This window comes from Coregonus clupeaformis, chromosome 34 (genome assembly GCF_020615455.1).
Source record: "Coregonus clupeaformis isolate EN_2021a chromosome 34, ASM2061545v1, whole genome shotgun sequence".
NCBI classification, from domain to species: Eukaryota; Metazoa; Chordata; class Actinopteri; order Salmoniformes; family Salmonidae; genus Coregonus; species Coregonus clupeaformis.
The window spans coordinates 34,683,576-34,705,700 of NC_059225.1; the positions used below are offsets into that span (position 1 = coordinate 34,683,576).

General features: G+C 43.1%; 1 protein-coding gene across 1 annotated transcript in view; it reads left to right on the forward strand.

The window, feature by feature from the left end:
* Positions 1-4,806, forward strand: part of LOC121550056 (transcriptional activator GLI3) — a 173,733-nt gene extending 168,927 nt beyond the window's left edge. The window contains exon 15 of the mRNA XM_041862164.2: positions 503-4,806. Within this exon, the coding sequence (XP_041718098.2) occupies positions 503-2,937 (2,435 nt within the window). The 3' untranslated portion in view covers positions 2,938-4,806. The remainder of the gene's footprint in view (positions 1-502) is intronic.
* Positions 4,807-22,125: the final 17,319 nt, after the last annotated feature.

The following is a 22,125-nucleotide window of genomic DNA, read 5'->3' on the forward strand; positions in this document are numbered from 1 at the left end:
TCCCTGGATGCTGTAAAGGCGAATAGATATGTAAAATAATATTGACGCTAGTATTTGGTTGTAAAAATAACTCCAAATGTCTCAGCAGATCTCGGTTTGATTACTTAGAATTTCGCCTGGCAGATCGGACTTGAATACACAGGCGTAAAAAATTCTTTAAATTCTCTGTTCCGCTGGAAATCAGTATCAAACCCATATCGTATCACGCCATATATCATATCAGTGATTAAAGCATGTAATATAATTTCATGGCCAAACTGTGCCAGTTGTGTTTGTGAGAAGGTTGCATCTGTCTGAGGGATCTCTCTTCACTTATATTGTGCTCATCTTTCTCTCTATCCCCGCTCTCTCTCTCTTTCTTCCCCTGCTTTTTCTTTGTTTCTCCCCCCTCACACACCTCCTTCTTCCTCTCTTTTCCTGTCTCCCCCTGTCTCCCCTCTCTCTCTCCCCCCCTATCTTTCTCCTCCCCTCTCTCTCCCTCCCTCTCTCTCGCCCTCCTCAGGTCCATACCTGGGCAGGTTATCCCAGCCCCAGCCTCCCCCTCGTCCCGAGCTGGGCAGCACAGAGCTGACGGTGCTCAGCTTGCTCCGCAGCATCGAGAGCGGTGACCGGCGGGACAGCAGTGGCAGCGCCACCAGCTCGGCCTACCTGAGCAGCAGCCGGCGCTCCTCGGGCATCTCGCCGTGCTTCTCGTCGCGGCGCTCCAGCCAGGCGTCCCAGAGTGAGGCAGCCAACACCCCTAGTCACCACTACCGCCACCACAACCTCAGTTCCACCGACTCCTACGACCCCATCTCTACCGACGCCTCGCGCCGCTCCAGCGAGGCCAGTCAGTGCGGGGGAGGTGGTGGTGGAGGAGGGGTGTTTGTGGGTGGAGGATGGGCGGGTGTCGGGGGAGGGACCAAGGGGATGCTCAACCTCACGCCTGCGCAGCACTACTACCTGAAGGCCAAGTATGCTGCCGCCACGGGCGGCCCGCCCCCAACACCGCTGCCCAACATGGAGTGCATGAGTCTGAAGAACCGCATGGCCATGATGGGCGAAGTCCAGGACGGCGGTGGAGGCAACTACGCTCTGCCCCCACTGATCAGGCCGCGCCGCTGCAGCGACGGCAGCACCACCAACGGGTACGGGGGCCACGGTGGCTACCAAGACTACTGGCGGAGGGGCTTCTACCCCGGCGAAGGCCCAGGGAACGGCCCGGACCGGAGGGCCAGCGACCCCGTGCGGACCCACCCTCAGCAAGCACACTCTGAGTTCTTTGGGCTGCCCCAGGTCCAGTGCTTCAGCAGCCTCAACAACATTCACCCTCTGCCCCCTCTCTCAGGCCTCCAGCACCCTACGGCGAAGGGCCGCAGCCTCATTCTGCAGAACTACACACGCTCCGAGGTGAACTTACAGAGAGGGGGCTTGCTCTCCTCACCTTGCCCACCCAGCATCATGGAGAATGCGGCCCTGGAGGCCCTGGCCATGGAGGAAGAGGGAGCCCTGCTGCTGGGGGATGAGGACATGCTGCCTGACGACATGGTGCAGTACCTCCGCTCACAGGACCAGACAGGCTCCTACAACAACCACCTGGAGAACCAGGTAGCTGGGGACAACGGCCATCTCCCTGGGGGAGAGTTACAGGACCAGGGCTCAGGGCTTAACCAGTGCTTCCATAGCCTCCAGCAGCACCAACAGCAGCAGGGACTGGAGAGAGAGAGCCCTAGTAAAGACGGCATGCCCATCCAGTGGAATGAGGTGAGCTCAGGGAGCGCTGGGAGGTCTCCACAGAGGCAGCCCCAGGCCCAGTCCCAGCAGAGGTGTAGCCGATGGGCCGCCACAGAGCAGCACCATGGTCTGGCTGCCGGTTCGCCGTTCGGGAACATGGTGGTGCAGCCGCAACAACCATTCGCCAGAGACTTCCAGAACCAACGCTGTGCCCAGCCAGCCCAGTCCCAACCTCAGCCTCCATGCATAGTCAATGGCGGGGTGAAGTTAGAGGTGACCACCCACTCCTGCATGGAGATGAGAGGGAACGATCACAACCCCACACAAACCTTCGGCCGCCCTGACTTCTCCCAGATCTCTCTGGGGCCTCTTCCACAGGGCTACGGCCAGCAGAAGTACCACAACCAGACCCAGAACCACAGAACCTCCAGGCAGATCGGAGAAAACCTGCTCCTCAGCCGGGCCTCCATGGACAGCCTCTCCAGCCTCTCCCCAGCACTCCACCACCACCCCCAGGCCACCGCATCCCGCCTGCAGCAGGCCAACAGCAGGCACCCGGCCAGACCACAGCAGTACCTGAATCTCCAACCGAGCACCACCAACGGTAGCCATGTCAACCTTACCCAGCAGAACATCACCCAGCAGCAGCAGAGTCTGAGCAACCAAGCCAGCCACTACTCCCTGGCCCGTCAGGTGTCCGGGCTGAAGCTGGAGGCTCCCGACCAGGGCTACCTGGATCAGGGCTTCAGCGACCAGGCTGTGTGCTTTGATCCGGTGGAGACCAAGGCCTCGTCCTTCCCTCCCCTGGAGGAGCAGTGTCTGCTGGAAACCATGACCGAGCAGGTGGGGATAGGCGGGGATTCCTCTGTCCCGGCTTCCCTACTATCTCCGGGTGCCGACCAGGTGACCAGTACGGTGGACAGCGGCGTGGGCGGCTCGGCCAACATACTAGACGACGTGGTGGCGCTGGACTTCGGCGCCATGCTGGATGATGTGGGGCTGGGCTATGACCAGGGTAGTCTGGTATCGGGGGTGATCAGCCCCTCCATCTTCCAGGGCCTGTCCCGGACCTCGTCCCGCCTCACCACCCCCCGGACCTCCGCCACCTTCCACAGCACCGCGGGCATGGTGCCCTCCAACCTCAGCAACATGGCCATCGGGGACATGAGTTCTCTCCTCACCACCCTCGCTGAGGAGAGCAAGTTCCTGGCCATCATGCAGTAACTAACTCCCTCCTTCCTTCCCTCCCGTGTCTAAAAGGAAATACAGGAAAAACCTGATGCATGTAAAGAACTGAAAGAGGAAGACGGCAACACTTATTATCACAGTTTATTATACTTACGTAAAGTGTTTCCCGAAACAGATTTGTTGCCAAACAGATTTATTTTGTAAAAGTGTCATCCCCTCTCTTCCGAGGCAGGGGATGTGTCAAAAAGTATATATAGATATATTCCATTTCTGTACTGAAGGCTATTTTTGGAAGCCCTTCCTTTTGTGTTACTATATGATGGTGAGCGAGTGAGGCCTCTGATGGCCTCTCTGGTCTCATCCCTTTGAAACATTATTCTGTGGATCGTTGCTGTTTTTTTTTGCTGTACACTGTTGGTATAAATGCATGTTGTAATCAAGGTCAAACATAAACACTGTCTTCATAAGTACGTAGACTAGCCCATGTGCTAAGTATCTAATCGTATTGGATGTACCATTTACCATTATGGTGCAAAAGTCGCCTCATATAAATTCTTATGTCATCAGGTCATAAGAGGGTCAAAGGTCAAATATTAAATGAAAAGGCCCCTGGTGTTATCTTTCTATAATTACTTGTTAAAAAAAACATTAAACCTTTGCTATTGTCATTTTGTTAGTATGTTACTTTTGCGAATATGTAATTGTTAGTGTTTCAGTGCTTCTACCAAGTCTTACCAAGCGGGTGTGTTTGACAGAGTATTCCAATAATATTGTATTGTGTCCATGTTTAAAGGACCACACTTCAAAGTCTTAGAATTCACAAGCGCCAAAACGTAGCCCTTTAGTTCATACTCCAATGGCTTGATTTACAATGTCTGTAATGGTACTCACGGGTGTATATATAACAATGTGGATTTCCATATTTTCTTCGTGAAAATCAGATTCTTGCTGTCAGATTGCGAGGCTGTTTTGAGGTGCTCTCTGTAGAAAACAATCATTTACGAACAGTATGGGACATATTCATTTTTTTATACAACAGATCATCCTTTAATTCTAAGCGTAGCACATGATTCACTGATTTAAAAAAAGGGTACCATTTGTTTTCTGTTTTTTAATCCACCATTGTATTTGATCATTTTAGAAATGTGATCCTTGTTTTGTCTAATAGATCATCCATATTCTATTCTCCAAAACAGTACAATACAGTATGTCCTACCACTATGGATTGCAGTGACTCTTTCAACAGTTTTAGTATCACCTTGCATTCCCACATGACAGTGTACAGTATTTTAAATAGTTTCCTTAATCTTCAGTGGCAAAGCAATGAGGTACAGAATTGTTTTGATGTTTTTTGGTACTTTTTGTAGCTGTGCATCAATGTTTTGTTTTGTTTTGAAAGAGGTAAGAACTCATTCCCTCGTGAAAGGACCAGAGGGAATGGCCATGAGGTATGTGCCTTAATAAAACCTGCCTGTCGGAAAATAAAAAGATCACTGCCAATCTTCCAATGTTAATTATGAAAAAATAAACATGTTAAGTGTCTTGTGAGACCTGTAATATTCACATAAACGTTTATATTTAAAAAATGATTATCGAAAAGATTGAAATGTGTGAAATGCATTAACTTTAATTATAGTTAATCAGATTTTTTTTGCCTTTTTTTATACCTGTAAATACATTACTCTTTCTGTAGGTTTTGCTCGGATATGACGATGAGGCACGAGGGGTCAATAAAGAAATGACTCTTAAAGCAGGGATTCCCAGACCCTGGTTCTAGTCCAGGCAGATTTTGCTCTGAGTGGTGCGTGGGGTGCCCAGCACTGCCCGTCTGCCAGAAGAGCCACTTTGCTTTTTTATAACTGACCACAAATGTTTGTATGGTTTTAATAAAAAAAGTAAATTATATTTCAAGTCTTCTGTCTTGCATGTGTGCTGGTTTGGATACGATGAAACACAGACTCAGATGGATGTGAACCGATCCTCCATAGGTTACATAGGTTTGTTGGATTTAAGGTCATCAACCCACCACGACAAACAAGAACCGATCTTCCATAGGTTACATAGGTTTGTTGGATTTAAGGTCATCAACCCACCACGACAAACAAGTAAATGAGATAGAATGATCCATTGACTGCGAACGTCACTGCCATTTCTGCATAAGACAAACTACATTAGTAAGTATTACTGCATTGCTAAGAATTACTAATAAAGTCACTGTCCTTGTAACGGGATTAAATCACTAGACAATTTCTGTCTAAACTTCAGGTTATCAGATTGAGAGCTTCTGTACTCTCAAATCAAATCTTGTGCCAACATACTGGGTCAATATCTAGTGCCAAAAAGGATAAATTACACACACATCAAAAGGAAATGCAACTTCTGGTCGACCTCACGGATTGTCTGTATCAAACTCCATGTACCCTCAATTCTTACACATTGAATTATGGAGAATCGAATAGTCTGTGCTTTTGTTGCCCCCTTCTGATCATCAGTAAGAATTGCATTTGAATTCCACACCGACAGTCATCCACATCAGACCAGAGCCTATTCACAAACATAAAAATATATTTATTACCTTCGGGTTTGTCTAAAAATATTGTAATATCTTCTCCTGAATTGGCTTTTAAATGTATATAAGCAATGTATAAATACTGTGGGTAACACTTCATTTTAAGGGGTCCTTATTACAGTGTAATTACCGATGATGTATATAAATCCTGGATTGTGAATGCTATGTATTGGCTGACTTTGGGAAACCCTGCTCTATAGGAATGAATGGAATTCAATAGTATTTCAATTAAATGTTTCAAGGACAAAATTAGATGTATTTAAGTATCTTTTTTTTGTAGTGGGTAATCGAAAAAAATAATACTTTAAGGAAAATGTTTTCAGATATTATTTTATTTTGTATTTTTATGTTTAGCTCACATAATATAATTTAAAGGTACTATATTCATCACATAATATAATTTAAAAGTATTCATTAAGGTGTCTGTAATCAGTGGCGGCTGGTGAAAAATATTCTCGGTGGGGCTGTGCCATACTTTTTTTTTCCTGTAACCATCGCGATATATTTTAACACAAACTGCAGGACAGCAGTGCTCAGTGAAACATTCAGTAATTATTTAATGCCAATATTAAAAAGTTGAGGCATTCTTACACAAAAACATATTACACAAACCCAAGCCTTTCATTTGCATTTAAAGTGAACTTTTCACCATTGGTAGTAAACAGGCAACGCAACAGGCATGCTGTCAGAACAGAGTGGAAAGTGGACAATAACATGAAATTATTATAAAGTTTATAGGAAATCTTACACTGTATAAAAGGATGTATAATATAGAAATGGATATCAAGTGGATGAACTCAAACCTTTGACTGGAAGAATAGCATACAGTATTTTATGATCATACTAAATGTGACTAATTGTTAATGTGCTCCAGAACTGCAACAATTAATTGATACAAAACAACATATATACAGTAATATTAGCAAAGACACTATTAAGACTTTCTAGAGTACCATATATAACTGGATTTTTTATGCTAAGGTCAACTATATACAAAGAAACATGCGGCCAGAGCTGCTCTGTGTGTGTGTGTCTGTCATCTTATTTGTACAGGAATTTTGCCCGTCTGTCCTTCTGAGTGGCAAACCTCTCAATGACCCTTTGATTAAAGTCAGGAATGTCCCTGACAAGTTTCTTCTCCATGGAGAGCATGGCCAGAGCGTTCAGGCGATCCTGTGTCATGCTGTTTCTCAGGAAGGTCTTGATCCTTTTCAGTGTAGAGAAGCACCTTTCTGACTCAGCAGTTGTCATGGGTGTGGTGATGAGGATCTTGAGGAGGCTGGCAGTCTCTGTGAAAGTGCTCTGAAGGTTGTTCTCCATGAAGAACTGGTACAGGGGCACTGCACCACTACAAGCCTTGAACTCACTGTTCTCATAGATGAGGGACAGTTCGGTTTTGAGCTTGGCCTTGTTCAACATGGGGTACGCCTCCACGGTTGTTTCAAGCGCTGTATCGGGGAACTTCACACTGTGTTGTGGGAACAACTCTCCGTGCAATAGTGTTGCGCTGATGAGGTGCTGGGTGAAGGAGAACCTCTCTTTGGCATGACTCAGGATGGTATCACATACCTGTAAAAGATACATCATCAGCTTTAATTTGCAATTAAGCTATTTTGATGCAAGTGATCCTGACTGACACATGCCTATGTCCAACTCAAGTATATGATTACCAAGGTGCTGATTGTTCAGGGTTTTGGCTACATACTACCAGGCCTGAAAAAAGTTATAGGGGGAAACACTGACAATTACATCACAACTTACCTCTATAGCCAACCTCTGTTGTTCTCCTGGTCCCAGCATCCTCCGTCGCTTGATGGGCTGTTGCTGCTCGTCAGATGCGCTGTCCCCACACAAAGAGGGAATTGAGGCCCTGGGTCCAAAGTTTAATTTGATAACTTGCAATCAGACTTCTTAACTCACTGTAATTCCCCCTCAACACACAACCAGTGACTTTTATATATATATATATATATATATATATATATATATATAGACAGACAGACAGATAGTGTGTATATACACACAAACTATGTCTAGTAACTGCTTTTAACCTGTGATGTACATAATTAACTGATGTTATTACGTTTTAAAGCCTTTTTCTATTACATTTGTGAGAGGGATGCAACATCATTTTGTTCTGCTGTGCACTTAGCAATAAAGTTAATCTTCAATAACAACTAGGCCTCTTCTAGAAATTGACCTGGTGGACACCTGAATAATTATTACAAACTGTGTAGTACTTTCCTGCATTATTATCAACGTCTGATTGTGTCTTCTCTTTCCTTTTAAAATACTAAAACAAATATAATTGTGACGGCTCTATGATAATCACTCACTTTGATGACCAGACACATTTAGGCTTTTAAACTGTTGTAAGTGAACTATTCATCTTTCTAACAACATCTTTATCAGCCAATAGTAAATATAGTTATTTACCTGATTGTTAGCATGCTGTCTGTGAACCTCTGGACAAGTGCTTTAATGAAGACAGGGTCGATGTTCCTCTTCTGCAGCTGGCTGAAAAGCATGTCCACATTTGGCATGATCTTGTGGAACAGTGCCAGGAAAAAACAGAAAGCCTCGTCTTCGAGCATCCTCACAAAGCCCCCGCCTCTCTGACAGTCGGGGCATCAAAGTTCCCAGAGTCTCTGATGGTCTGGAAACACGTTAGGAGGTCATCCCTGTACTCGTACACAGTGTTTACAGCGCGACTGTGGAAGTTCCACCGTGTTGTAGAGGCTCTGGGGAGTCTATGCGCAACCACTTCGTCAAGCACGGTGGTTCGCTTGGGAGACCTGGAGAAGAAAGCAGAAAATCCTGCAAGGTCGGAAAAGAAAGTGCCGATCCTGGGGATGCGTGAAGTAGCCTGCTGCATGATGAGGTTCAGCTGATGTGCATAGCAGTGGACGTAGTGCGCATTTTCGTACACATCCACTATTTTACGCTGCACTCCGCCGGTGGCTCCCCTCATCACACTTGCTCCGTCGTAAGCCTGGGCAATAAGTTTGGCCTTTTGTCCATGTGAGAGTATGGTGCTGAGCCTCTCCAGCAGCGCTGTAGCGATGGTGTCGGCGGTTGCGTTCTCGATCAAAATGAACTCGAAAAAACGCTCTTGGACGTTACTTTTAGCATCGATGTAGCGTATCACAAGCACCAACTGGCAGTGGGTGGAAACGTCAGTCGTCTCGTCAGCTTGAATGGCGATAAAATCAGCACTCTTTACTTCCTCCAGGATGTAATCCTTAAGCACTGACAGCATACAGTCCAACAGCTCGTTCTGTATCGTCTTTGACGTGCCCTTAAAAACGGTAGCTGTCTTCAGGTGCTCCTCCAGCACACTGTCGAGGGAGGCAACAAAATCCACTAAGCCCCGGAAAATGCCGGGGTTGTCCGAGGAGTCAGTCTCCTCGTGCCCACGCAAGGCCAACTCAAAAGCCCCACAGAACTTCACACAATCGATAATTTTGGATAGAATGTACCTGTTTTTATCCACCTCCTCATTGTGTTTCCTCACCGCAATCCTGTGGCCGTCATCCAGCTGCGTAGCAATGTTCACCCTTCCTAATACAGCTAGCTTTACAGAGTTGTCCATGTGTGCCCTGGTGTTCTCATGTTTCTTTACCTTCTCTGACAGGTGCTTCATATCCCTCACTCCGGTACCTGTCCATGCTGAATCTGACCCCGTCGTTTTAAAAAAGCAAGCACGGAAAGCAAAATAAAGCATTAGCATCAGTGCACCCAGCTAGCCAAGCCTTCCTGGTGTACCAGCTACGGGAGAAGCCGCGCATATACTGCTTCCCTTTCTCGCTAGCCTGCTGTCTGATTGAGAGGTCAGGTTGATCTGGGCCCAGCTCTTTCACCCGAACTTTCTCTGACAAAGTTCTCCTCTCAAACGGATCTTGGAGGAGAGATTTCACCGAGTTAGGGTTGGGTCTTGGAGGAGTAACGTTTGCGCTCGCCATTGTCGTCTAGTAAAAATGGCGCCACTGGAGCCCGGTCCTTATTTTATCAGGGGCGAGCTTGGGGCGATAAAATAATCGCCCTCCTTGGATTCGAATTAAAATCGCTGATTAGCTACATTTTATGTCATACATTCATATCTTAAATTAGCGATTGGCTTAACTGCTACGTAGACCCGCCTCCTCGGGGCACTTTCTGTATCGCCCAGAGCTGACGAGGCGTTTGACAGGCAGAGGAAAGGTTGCGAATATGATTTTCTATCATATCTTACACATATTACTGTGTGCATTCCATATTTCAAACACACAAATATTGACATACTGATGTTTTTATTATTATTATTATTATTTTTATTTATTTTTTATTTTTTTAAATAATTTTATTTAAGGGGGCGGCGCCCTAGCGCCCTCTATCGGCCAGCCGCCACTGTCTGTAATAGAATAAATGAGGCAAAAACGAATGTAGACATTAATAAATGAATTGCTACAGCTTCCAAAATATGTTTTACAATGGTGGGGGAGTCCCAAGATGGAGGCACGGGGGCTTCAACACAGCGCCCCCTATCAGTCATTTAGTGTATATATAAATCATTGGTAATTACATATGTAATTACACTGTAACAAGTATTGTAATTATTGTACTAATTAATAGTTACACTGTAATAACAATATGTAACTGGTGGTAATTGCAGTCTGTAAATAGAGGTGTAACAACGAATATGGGCCCCGTGTAGCTCAGTTGGTAGAGCATGGCGCTTGCATGGCGCTTGCAACGCCAGGGTTGTGGGTTCGATTCCCACGGGGGGCCAGTATAAAAATAGATAAAAAATAAATGTATGCACTCACTAACTGTAATGTAAATGTAAATGTTGTTACCATGCTTGTTACAAATGTTAAAGTTTATAGCATCCCAACGCACCATATTTCAGCCGGCACAAACCACCCGATAAGTGTTAGCCAATTGAAAACCGACCACCTCACTGACACAACTCTGTAATAAAGATCTGGAGTCTGATGCCTAGGCCCAATGACAAATACAGGTTCACAAACGGTTCACATAAATACATACTTTAAATTGTTAAATCATTTATTGGTGCATTTGACAGTTGGTCAATTACTTTAACCATCCATTTTTAGACATTAATAAACAGTTATGGTTAAAATAGTGAGCTAGTCATTTGTGCTTGCCAAATTGTAAGCCTATTAAGCTTGGTTGAATAATGGGTTGTACATGCACTTCAAATGGTCACAAGACAAACTCTTAATCCATCATGTAACCTTGCAAGGGTTTCACTGTTGAGGAACATTCTCACTTTTCGATGGGATGGATTGGTGCATGGGCGGCGCACAATTGGTCCAGCGTCGTCCAAGATAGGGGAGGGTTTGGCCGGCAGGAATGTGGGTTCGTTTCCCACGGGGGGCCAGTATAAAAAAAAGACTAAAATGTAAAAAAAAAAAAGTGCAATTATTTATTTATCCCAAGAATTAAGGCATCATGTCAACATCTGTCCATCTGTGCATCCCATCTACACACAATACCACAATATAAAATATAATATAAAATTGATAAAAATAATAACAAATATTTACAAAAAAACTATTTTAAAAAAGTAAAAATTAAAAACATAAAAATAAAAATGTGTAAAGTGGTTGTCCCACTGGCTATCATAAGGTGAATGCACCAATTTGTAATTCGCTCTGGATAAGAGCGTCTGCTAAATGACGTAAATGTAAATGTAAATATAATGACAAGTGAAAACATGTTTTTAGAAAATGTTGCAAATATATTGAAATTAAATACAGAAATATTTAATTTACATACAGTACCAGTCAAAAGTTTGGACACACCTACTCATTCAAGTGTTTTTCTTTTTTTAAAACTATTTTCTACATTGTAGAATAATAGTGAAGACATCAAAACTATGAAATAACACATATGTAATCATGTAGTAACCAAAAAAGTGTTAAACAGATCAAAATATATTTGAGATTTGAGATTCTTCAAAGTAGCCACCCTTTGCCTTGATGATAGCTTTGCACCCTCTTGGCATTCTCTCAACCAGCTTCATGAGGTAGTCACCTGGAATGCATTTTAATTAACAGGTTTGCCTTATTAAAAGTTAATTTGTGAAATGTATTTCCTTCTTAATGCGTTTCAGCCAATCAGATGTGTTGTGCCTGCCTGTCACGGTTTCGGCCGAGGCTGCTCCTTCTCCTTGTTCGGGCAGGCTTCGGCGGTCGTCGTCTCCGGAGTACTAGCTGCCACCGTTCTATGTTTCTATGTTTGACTGGTTTTGTCTGTTTTGTTACACCTGTTCCTTGTTAGTGTTCATTATGCGTCCTATTTAGTTCTCTTGAGTTTGGTCAGGTGTTGTGTGTAATTGTTCGTTGTCAGGTTGTGTGCTAGTTCGTTGTCTGTTCTCTCTGTATATTTTGTGTTAGAGAGAGTCCCGCACTTTGTGCGCCTTTATTTTTGTACTTTACCGTTGTGCGTAAAGTTCGCCTGTTGCCTGTTGCCGTGTTTGGCTTGTTCTTTGGACTTCACTAAAGACGTCTGTTCGAAACCTCTGTGTGTCCTGCGCGTGATTCTACACTACCTCTACACTCAACCCTGACACTGCCGTTCTGTACCGTTTGGACTGACCTCTGCCTGCCCTTGACCTGTCGTTTGCCTGCCCCCTGTTTTTGTAATAAACTTTTGTTACTTAAACACTGTCTGCATCTGGGTCTTCTCCTGAAACGTGATATAGGGTTGGTATACAGAAGATAGCCCTATTTGGTAAAAGACCAAGTCCATATTATGGCAAGAACAGCTCAAATAAGCAAAGAGAAACGACACTCCATCATTACTTTAAGACATGAAGGTCAGTCAATCCAGAATTTTTTTACTGAAAGTTTCTGCAAGTGCAGTCGCAAAAACCATCAAGCGCTATAATGAAACTGGCTCTCATGAGGACCGCCACAGGAAAGGAAGACACAGAGTTACCTCTGCTGCAGAGGATAAATTAATTAGAGTTAACAGCCTCAGATTGCAGCCCAAATACAGTTGAAGTCGGAAGTTTACATACACTTAGGTTGGAGTCATTAAAACTCGTTTTTCAACCACTCCACAAATTTCTTGTGGAGTGGCAAGTCGGTTAGGACCTCTACTTTGTGCATGACACAAGTAATTTTTCCAACAATTGTTTACAGACATATTATTTCACTTACAATTCACTGTATCACAATTCCAGTGGGTCAGAAGTTTACATACACTAAGTTGACTTTGCCTTTAAACAGCATGGCAAATTCCAGAAAATGTAGAAGCTTCTGATAGGCTAATTGACATAATTTGAGTCAGTTGGAGGTGTGGATGTATCTCAAGGCCTACCTTCAAAATCAATTCCTCTTTGCTTGATATCATGGGAAAATCGAAAGAAATCAGCCAAGACCTCAGAAAAACAATTGTAGACCTTCACAAGTCTGGTTCATCCTTGAGAGCAATTTCCAAATGCCTGAAGGTACCACGTTCATCTGTACAAACAATAGTACGCAAGTATAAACACCATGGAACCATGCAGCCATCATGCTGTTCAGGAAGGAGACACGTTCTGTCTCCTAGAGATGAACGTACGTTGGTGCAAAAAGTGCAAATCAATCCCAAAACAAGAGCAAAGGACCTTGTGAAGATGCTGGAGGAAATAGGTACAAAAGTATCTACAGTGGGGAAAAAAACTATTTAGTCAGCCACCAATTGTGCAAGTTCTCCCACTTAAAAAGATGAGAGAGGCCTGTAATTTTCATCATAGGTACACGTCAACTATGACAGACAAATTGAGAATTTTTTTCTACAGAAAATCACATTGTAGGATTTTTTATGAATTTATTTGCAATTTATGGTGGAAAATAAGTATTTGGTCACCTACAAACAAGCAAGATTGGGAGAACTTGCACAATTGGTGGCTGACTAAATACTTTTTTTCCCCACTGTATATCCACAGCAAAACTAGTCCTATATCGACATAACCTGAAAGGCCGCTCAGCAAGGAAGAAGCCACTGCTCCAAAACTGCCAAAAAACAGCCAGACTACGGTTTGCAACTGCACATGGGGACAAAGATCGTACTTTTTGGAGAAATGTCCTATGGTCTGATGAAACAAAAATAGAACTGTTTGGCCATAATGACCATCGTTATGTTTGGAGGAAAAAGGGGAAGGCTTGCAAGCCAAAGAACACCATCCAAACCATGAAGCATGGGGGTGGCAGCATCATGCTGGGGGGTTGCTTTGCTGCAGGAGGGACTGGTGCACTTCACAAAATAGATGGCATCATGAGGAAGGACAATTATGTGGATACATTGAAGCAACATCTCAAGACATCAGTCAGGAAGTTAAAGCCTGGTCGCAAATGGGTCTTCCAAATGGACAATGACCCCAAGCATACTTCCAAAGTTGTGGCAAAATGGCTTAAGGACAACAAAGTCAAGGTATTGGAGTGGCCATCACAAATACCTCAATCCTATAGAAAATCTGTGGGCAAAACTGAAAAAGTGTGTGAGAGCAAGGAGGCCTAAAAACCTGCCTCAGTTACACCAGCTCTGTCAGGAGGAATGGGCCAAAATTCACCCAACTTATTGTGGGAAGCTTGTGGAATGCTACCCGAAACCTTTGACCCAAGTTAAACAATTTAAAGGCAATACTACCAAATACTAATTGAGTGTATGTAAACTTCTGACCCACTGGGAATGTGATGAAAGAAATAAAAGCTGAAATAAATCATTCTCTCTACTATTATTCTGACATTTCACATTCTTAAAATAAAGTGGTGATCCTAACTGACCTAAGAAAGGGAATTTATACTAGGATTAAATGTCAGGAATTGTGAAAAACTGAGTTTAAATGTATTTGGCTAAGTTGTATGTAAACTTCCGACTTCAACTGTAAATGCTTCACAGATTTCAAGTAACAGACACATATCAACATCAACTGTTCAGAGGAGACTGCGTGAATCAGGCCGTCGTGGTCGAATTGCAGCAAAGAAACCACTACTAATGGACACCAATAATAAGAAGAGACTTGCTTGGGCCAAGAAACACGAGGAATGGACATTAGACCGGTGGAAATCTGTCCTTTGGTCTGATGAGTCCAAATTTGAGATTTTTGGTTCCAACCGCTGTGTCTTTGTGAGACACAGAGTAGGTGAACGGATGATCTCTGCATATGTGGTTCCCACTGTGAAGCATGGAGGAGGAGGTGTGATGGTGTGGGGGTGCTTTGCTGGTGACACTGTCAGTGATTTATTTAGAATTCAAGGCACACTTAACCAGCATGGCTACCACAGCATTCTGCAGCGATACACCATCCTATCTGGTGTGCGCTTAGTGGGACTATGATTTGTTTTTCAACAGGACAATGACCCAACACACCTCCAGGCTGTGTAAGGGCTATTTGACTAAGAAGGAGAGGGATGGAGTGCTGCATCAGATGACCTGGCCTCCACAATCACCCGACCTCAACCCAATTGAGATGGTTTGGGATAAGTTGGACCACAGAGTGAAGGAAAAGCAGTCAACAAGTGCTCAGCATATGTGGGAACTCCTTCAAGACTGTTGGAAATGCATCACAGGTGAAGCTGGTTGAGAGATTGCCAAGAGTGTGCCAGGCTGTCATCAAGGCAAAGGGTGGCTACTTTGAAGAATTTAAAATCACATTGTAGGATTTTTTATGAATTTATTTGCAAATTATGGTGGAAAATAAGTATTTGGTCAATAACAAAAGTTTCTCAATACTTTGTTATATACCCTTTGTTGGCAATGACACAGGTCAAACGTTTTCTGTAAGTCTTCACAAGGTTTTCACACACTGTTGCTGGTATTTTGGCCCATTCCTCCATGCAGATCTCCTCTAGAGCAGTGATGTTTTGGGGCTGTCGCTGGGCAACACGGACTTTCAACTCCCTCCAAAGATTTTCTATGGGGTTGAGATCTGGAGATTGGCTAGGCCACTCCAGGACCTTGAAATGCTTCTTACGAAGCCACTCCTTCGTTGCCCGGGCGGTGTGTTTGGGATCATTGTCATGCTGAAAGTCCCAGCCACGTTTCATCTTCAATGCCCTTGCTGATGGAAGGAGGTTTTCACTCCAAATCTCACGATACATGGCCCCATTCATTCTTTCCTTTACACGGATCAGTCGTCCTGGTCCCTTTGCAGAAAAACAGTCCCAAAGCATGATGTTTCCACCCCCATGCTTCACAGTAGGTATGGTGCAACTCAGCATTCTTTGTCCTCCAAACACGACGAGTTGAGTTTTTACCTAAAAGTTCTATTTTGGTTTCATCTGACCATATGACATTCTCCCAATCCTCTTCTGGATCATCCAAATGCACTCTAGCAAACTTCAGATGGGCCTGGACATGTACTGGCTTAAGCAGGGGGACACGTCTTGCACTGCAGGATTTGAGTCCCTGGCGGCGTAGTGTGTTACTGATGGTAGGCTTTGTTACTTTGGTCCCAGCTCTCTGCAGGTCATTCACTAGGTCCCCCCGTGTGGTTCTGGGATTTTTGCTCACCATTCTTGTGATCATTTTGACCCACGGGGTGAGAACTTGCGTGGAGCCCCAGATCGAGGGAGATTATCAGTGGTCTTGTATGTCTTCCATTTCCTAATAATTGCTCCCACAGTTGATTTCTTCAAACCAAGCTGCTTACCTATTGCAGATTCAGTCTTCCCAGCCTGGTGCAGGTCTACAATTTTGTTTCTGGTGTCCTTTGACAGCTCTTTGGTCTTGGCCATAGTGGAGTTTGTAGTGTGACTGTTTGAGGTTGTGGACAGGTGTCTTTTATACTGATAACAAGTTCAAACAGGTGCCATTAATACAGGTAACGAGTGGAGGACAGAGGAGCCTCTTAAAGAAGAAGTTACAGGTCTGTGAGAGCCAGAAATCTTGCTTGTTTGTAGGTGACCAAATACTTATTTTCCACCATCATTTGCAAATAAATTCATTAAAAATCCTACAATGTGATTTTCTGGATTTTTTTTTCTCAATTTGTCTGTCATAGTTGACGTGTACCTATGATGAAAATTACAGGCCTCTCTCATCTTTTTAAGTGGGAGAACTTGCACAATTGGTGGCTGACTAAATACTTTTTTTCCCCACTGTATTTGGCCTTGTGTTTTAGGTTATTGTCATGCTGAAAGGTGAATTTGTCTCCCAGTGTTGGCTGGAAAGCAGACTGAACCAGGTTTTCCTCTAGGATTTTGTTTGCTCTATTCTGTTTATTTTTATTCCCCAAAAAACGATGTTTCCTTCCTCTCCGGCAACTGAGTTAGTAAGTACACCTGTATCTTTGTAGTGACTGGGTGTATTGATACAACATCCAAGTGCAATTAATAACTTCACCATGCTCAAAGGGATATTCATTGTGTGTTTTTTTCTTTAACCATCTACCAATCGATGCCCTTTTTTGCAAGGCATTGGAAAACCTCCCCTGGTCTTTGTGGTTGAATCTGTGTTTGAAATTCACTGCTCGACTGAGGGATAATTGTATGTGTGGGGTACAGAGATGAGGTAGTCATAAAAAAATCATGTTAAACACTATTATTGCACACAGAGTAAGTCCATGTAACTTATTATGTGACTTGTTAAGCATATTTTTACACCTGAATTTATTTAGGCTTGCCATAACAAAGGGGCTGAATACTTCTCTAAAAACATCATTCCACTTTGACATTATGGGGTATTGTGTGTAGGACAGTGACATAAAATCTCAATTTAATCCATTTTAAATTCAGTCTGTAACAACAAAATGTGGAAAGAGTCAAGGGGTGTGAATACTTTCTGAAGGCACTGTATATGCCTAAACTATAGAAACCATGATGATGATAACTAGGGGTACTGCAGAGTGTCTATGCTAAATTGTCATCCATTCTTCTTCTCTGCCACTGTTTACCACAAGGTCTCAGACTCCCGGATGGGAAAATGCTTACAAGAAAGAAACAGATGAAGACAGTCAGAGATAGAGTTGTCGATTTTCATTGTTACTTGTAATGTGAAAAAGGGAAGAAAAAGACAATCCCATTTTTCTAAATTAGCTAGCTATCTACACTTTTCACCATACTATATAGTCTACATATTTGAGTCACCACTAGAATAGTTATTTTTATGGTATTTAGTCGCCTATATCTTTGTTTAATCCAAATAATCTAATTATGAATCTAACAATAAAAATCCTTATTATTTTGTAAGACGTACATTTTGCAATAAAGTTGACTAAAGTAGAAGCTCATCTTTTGTTTGTAGGTATTTTCACTTGGTAATGAGTAATAAGTAATTATATAGAAATTGCTCATAGTTAACTATAAAGTTACACTTTACTTTAGCTAAATCCTGTGTAACTAGCGACAACCTTGTACTTATGACGATATTACAGATAGGTACTCTGTGGTGTATTAGTGTGTTTATTTTCACACTTGGATGGCGCTTTCAGAAGTTGACGTTAGATTGTCAGAATGGCTAACGTACTTTATTTATTACAAGTAAGTACCCCACAAGATACACAGGACTAGTTCAAATGCGAAACACCTTGTAATTACATTGTACTTCTACAGATATGACATGTACTCTGTGGTGTACTAGTTTGTTTATCCTCACACTAGGATGCTCCCGGAAGCTTGAACATAAGGGCCAGGTTGTTAGGATGGGTAATGTACTATATAAGTACCAGTGGCGGTCAGTGCCGTATAAAATGTGGGAGGACACATTTTTTTTCATGAGCTTGGCCTTATTTCTATTACAGCATATCAGATGACTCTCATTCATATTCCATTCACCCAGTTCAATGTAACAGCGATAGGTTTAGGCTACTACATGATACTCACATTTTCCCTATACCCATCATGAGGTTGCTACAATCTAGCCTATGAATGAGAGTTTACAACGTAGGTGCACACAGGTCGAGAGACAAATTTGAGGTGACAGACAGTGACATTCAATACCGCCTTGCACACTCTTGCCTGCATCTATCTGATATAGGGTGTAATCATTAGTCCAACAGTTGCAAACGAAAGTTTCTATTGGACAAATTCAGGTATGTTTATCCCCGTTTTGGTCCGTTTGCTTCCATTTAATAAAAGTTTTTCAACAGAATTGGCGGAATGAATACACCCCTGATCACGCGTAAACACAGTTCACTTTCATTGCAGCCACGTTGTATTCCTTTTCGCATCTATGCGCTCTCCTTCTCTCACCTCTTCCCTTCACTTGTGGACTCCAATGCACAACACATCAGCTGTATGTGACCAGGCAAAAAAAACATTTCCAAGACAAACCGCTACACACATTCTACATCGTTGTCACCATATTGGCTAAAGCAACATCATAGTCAGCATAGCTAATAGAACTAACACGTTACTAAACCCGCTACAATCATGCAGTAACTTTACAGTGTACAGTCAGTAAGCAATTACACACCGGCGGCCCGGTGGCAATACATTAGTAATACCTAAAGTTTACCTTGACTTGGAAGAGTTCCAGTGTTGTGTTGGAAAGTCATAGCCAGCTAGCTAACATAGCATCCCTCTGTTTGAGCAGGGTGTTTCAGTAGGCTAAACTAGCTGGCTGCATTTGCTAGCTAAGTAAGTGAAACTGAAAGTGAAAAAAAAGATCTCTCTCTCTCTATTTCTCTCTTGCTTCTCCTTCATTTTGGAAGAAATTATTTGTTAACTACTCACCACATTTTATACACTGCAGTGCTAGCTAGCTGTAGCTTATGCTTTCAGTACTAGATTAATTATCTGATCCTTTGACTGGGTGGACAACATGTCAGTTCATGCTGCAAGAGCTCTGATAGGCTGGAGGACATCCTCCAGAAGTTGTCATAATTACTGTGTAAGTCTATGGAAGGGTGTGAGAACCATGAGCCTCCTAGGTTTTGTATTGAAGTCAATGTACCAAAAGGAGGACGGAAGCTAGCTGTCCTCCAGCTACACCATGGTGCTACCCTACAGAGTGCTGTTGAGGCTACTGTAGACCTTCTTTGCAAAATAGTGTGTTTTAATCAGTTATTTGGTGACGTGATTATATTTAGTGTAGTTTTATCTAAAAATGAAACATTTTTAAATGTTTTACAATTAAACATTTTATGAAATTCACTGAGGAGGATGGTCCTCCCCTTCCTCCACTGAGAAACACACATTAATTACAAGTAAGTACCCCTCAAGATACACTTAATTTTATGTAGCTAAATACTGTGTAACATCTAGTAATTGAATTGTAGTTACCCAGATGGTACACTTTGGGAGATTTTGAAGAGTGCACATTCACAGGTAGGTAATTAGAGCCTATTGAGCCTCCGACCTTTGTAATGACAACCAGCGCATCTGTCCATGAGAGATTACAACCTTGTGACAGTTATTACTGAACCGGATGCAGCTGAGAAGAAACAAAACACTAAATTGGTGAATTTAGTGGAAACATGCCCATTTGTAACAAGCATGGTTGTTACACCTCTATTTACAGACTGCAAGATTAACACTAGTTACATGTTATTACAGTGTAACTATGAGTTATTACAATTAACTACAATACTTACCTTGACCACTGTAATAAGGACCCCATAAAATGAAGTGTTACCATTCTGTGATATGGAATTATCTTGGTAGAAAATCCCTAATCTTCTCTGATACACTGAGATTCTTATATTTTGACCAAAGATTGCCCTCAGAAGATTATCTGTGGCTCCAGAGATTTCATTTCATTTCAGTCATTTAGCAGACGCTCTTATCCAGAGCGACTTACAGTTAGTGAGTGCATACATGTTTTTTTTCATACTGGCCCCCCGTGGGAATCGAACCCACAACCCTGGCGTTGCAAGCGCCATGCTCTACCAACTGAGCTACAGGTAATGGATCATCTGTCCCCTTGTGAGACTCTCTGATTGACCTCTTTGCCATCTGCCATTTCACAATGCCCATAATTGACCCAATCCTTTAAAATGGCAACTCAATCCATTAGCAACCATTTCAAGTCCTTTAGGTGCCCTTGACGTAAGTAGAGCCAAGTTTAACTTTATTTCGCCTTTCCCCTGGACATTGTAAGACTTCCTAAATGCTCTCTGCCTTTTAGAAGCCACAGTGACTGAACACTGCAATCACCGAGATTGAAATGGAGGACTTTCAAATGGGTACCTACTACGTAGCATCAGAAGACAGGAAATAAAAAGAGGAGAGCTAAATCGTTCCAACTGGACACGTGAGATGGGCTCTTTGACTTTGAAGCTCCCAGGCTGCAAATGTTTCAGACAAGAACAGTTCCCTTCAGAGACATTTCTATCTCCTTTTGACTCCAGCTCTAGCTCTCCTCAGTCTCTCTCAGACTGAAATGGTAGGCGTGTTTCAGGGAACAGCTGTCAGAGCCCTGGTTGGTGCCCTCTCAGGGCAGAACTTCAATGCTAAATGGAGAGACAGATGGGGATACCTGTCAATCTGAGTTCATATTTTCACAAGTCTCCTCTTCCTCAGTCAGCATCCAAACCTAAAGAGGAAGTCAACCAGTCTTACATAGAAAATACACTGAAGACAAGGATGCCCTCTATCCAGTTATCCGTTTGCCACCCCAAACATCAATAATTACAACTCATTGCTCAATTGAGGCAAATACACTGTGCTGTACATTTGTATTGTACTTGAGAAAAGAGGAGAGCCAAAACAATATTGAATATGAAATATTTTATTACTAAAAGTTGTGGTACACTGAAGGTGCTCTTTTCACATCAGCTGAATTTCACAACTCAATTATTTGCTTAAATCACAATATTTTTTCCCTCAGTGAAAAAACAAACAAATCAAACATGAAGAAAGACGATGGTAACAATGGAATATACACTCACCGGCCAGTTTATTAGGTACCCCGTTCACAAAAATGTATCGCTCCTACAGACAGTGAGTCATGTGGCTGTGGCTTGCTACAGTGCATTCGGAAAGTATTCAGACCCCTTCCCCTTTTCCACATTTTTTTTACGTTCCAGCCTTACTCTAAAATATATTAAATAAAAAATGTTCCTCATCAAGCTACACACAATAGTAAAGAGGTCTGAATACTTTCCGAATGCACTGTATATAAAGCAGGCAGACAGGCATCAAAGCATTCAGTTACTGTTCGAATGAACGTTAGAATGGGCAAAACGAGTGACCTAAGCGACTGAATGTGGTATGATAATCGGTGCCAGGCACACCAGATCCAGTATCTCAGAAACGGCTGACTCTTGGGCTTTTCACGCACAACAGTGTCTAGGGTTTCCCCAAGAATGGTGCGACAAACAAAAAATATCCAGTCAGCGGCAGTCCTTTGGGCGAAAACAGCTCGTTGATGAGAGGTCGAAGGAGAATGGCAATAATCGTGCAAGCCAACAGGCGGGCCACAAACAGACTCGTCGATCCTATTCACGGTTGGGCTATTGCGGCAGACGAGCACACCGGGTTCTACTCCTATCAGCTAAAAAGAAGAAGTGGCTCCAGTGGGCATGTGATCACCAACACTGGACAATTGAGAAGTGGAAAAATATTGCCTGATCCGATGAATCCTGTTGCATCATGCTGATGGCAGAGTCAGGATTAGGCCTAAGCAGTAGGACCCATCCTGCCTGGTGTCAACGGTACAGGCTGGTGGCGGTCGTGTACCGCTGTCCAATCTGCAGCAACTGCGTGATGCCATTGCGTCAG